The sequence below is a fragment of the Arachis ipaensis genome, chromosome B04 (assembly GCF_000816755.2).
Source record: "Arachis ipaensis cultivar K30076 chromosome B04, Araip1.1, whole genome shotgun sequence".
Classification (NCBI taxonomy): domain Eukaryota; kingdom Viridiplantae; phylum Streptophyta; class Magnoliopsida; order Fabales; family Fabaceae; genus Arachis; species Arachis ipaensis.
This window is the reverse complement of record NC_029788.2, coordinates 42,709,877-42,711,609: the sequence shown is the minus strand read 5'-3', so window position 1 is coordinate 42,711,609 and position 1,733 is coordinate 42,709,877. Positions and strand designations below refer to the sequence as shown.

The 1,733-nt window shown below is 26.0% G+C and overlaps 1 protein-coding gene across 1 annotated transcript in view; it reads right to left on the bottom strand.

Annotated features, from left to right (window-relative positions):
• LOC107639306 (homeobox-leucine zipper protein HOX3) overlaps positions 1-1,733 on the bottom strand; it is a 5,125-nt gene that overhangs the window by 1,964 nt on the left and 1,428 nt on the right. Inside the window, exon 3 of the mRNA XM_016342782.2 lies at positions 1,578-1,657. Within this exon, the coding sequence (XP_016198268.1) occupies positions 1,578-1,657 (80 nt within the window). The remainder of the gene's footprint in view (positions 1-1,577; positions 1,658-1,733) is intronic.

Sequence of the window (1,733 nt, the reverse complement as noted above, 5' to 3'; positions counted from 1 at the left end):
TTAGTATAAAATAACATAAGTTAAAGTTTGTGTTATGGGACATGTTAAACTTTTATAATATGATATTAAAATTTTGATAAATAAAAGTCTAAGATAACTAAAAACAGAATGCATATAGTATAATCCAATATAGGAGCTAGAAGAGATAAATCTCATTTATGTTTATGTGTTTGTTAAATTTAACAAGGGAATGAAAAGAGAAGTGTAGTTCTCTCCTTCTTGACTTAATTAAATTAACAAAAAGTAGGATTTAATTTTATGGATAATGTTAAAAGAGACAAAAAAAATTATCGAAACTTATTTTATTTAATATTTATTATAATAATTAATAAATATTAAATAAAATAAAAAAAATTTTTGGTCTCTCTGACTTTATCGTTATTATAATTAATTAATAAAGCTAATAATTCATTGTAAAATCAAATGCATTATTATGCATGGTTGGTCCAAAGGAAGAATAGGAGTGGTCAAAGGCGCACTTATTAGAGTGATGATCAGAGTAGCACACGAGGCTAACAAATAGAACTCCACAAATGCGGTGCCATCATTATCAACTTGTCTACTTTAATTTCGACAACAATGATTGTGTTTTTCTTTTCCACATAGCTGAAATTGTGGTTTTAAACACTTTAAGATCCATATGATTATATAATTGTTCATATATTATATATATTTGCACAGCCAGCCATTCTCATGTCAATATGTCATTCTTATGTCTCCCTTACCTAAGATTATTACTACTGTTATAGAATTATTATTAACCTACGTACCTGTTATTATTATTTCACATGCCAATTTTTCATTAAATTATAAACCATTTTAACCATACATGCATGTTCTATTTACATATGTATATATATTTCATTTATACTAAAAAAATTTAGCTGACACATACTTAAGTAGTATATGTTAATTTTTTTACTATATACTAATATTTTAAAAATTATTTAGTTTAATAACTTAATTTTTGTATGTTTTTATAAAAAAGTAACTAATTGACATTATATATGTGCACACACATTATTCTCACGAGTTTTTTCTCTTTCTTTTTAATATATATTTTGTGTACAATAATATTTTCACACATGTATTCCTTGTTAACTCAATTGGTAGCATATATATGTGCTCCAGTATCGTAATATCAAAATTAAAACATGAAGGCGTGAAAAGCTAATAGTACATATTTTTGTATTTTAACAAATTAAATAGCTCATATAGCATGCTTCCTTATTATATGAACTATATTATTGTTAATTAATGGGTAAATGACCGATCTCAACTACCTTTGTAAGAGATAGTAGCTAGGAAGAATAAAGGGTATGTAGAATTAGATTCAGATTCATAAGCTCTATACGATAATAACTATCATTATATATATTATTCCGTCAACGTTTTTTATATATCTATCTGTATCCGCAAATTTTGGGCAATGCTAAGTGGAATTATTATATTTTGAAGAATCCAGTCATGCCACCCAAATGCAAAAGAAATTAAAATGGCATGCAAAGCCATTATATATAGGTTTTTTTTAGGTATTTGCCACTATATATAGTTATAAAGGAAAAAATTAAACAAACCTGGCCCTACGGTTTTGAAACCAAACCTCCACTTGCCTTGCTCTTAGGTTCAGTTGCATTGCCAATGACTCTTTCTGCTTCTGTACACACAAAAAGTTAAAACCATATCCAAAACTAAGTATTTTTTTTTTTCAAAAAATGTTATTAAATTTAGAA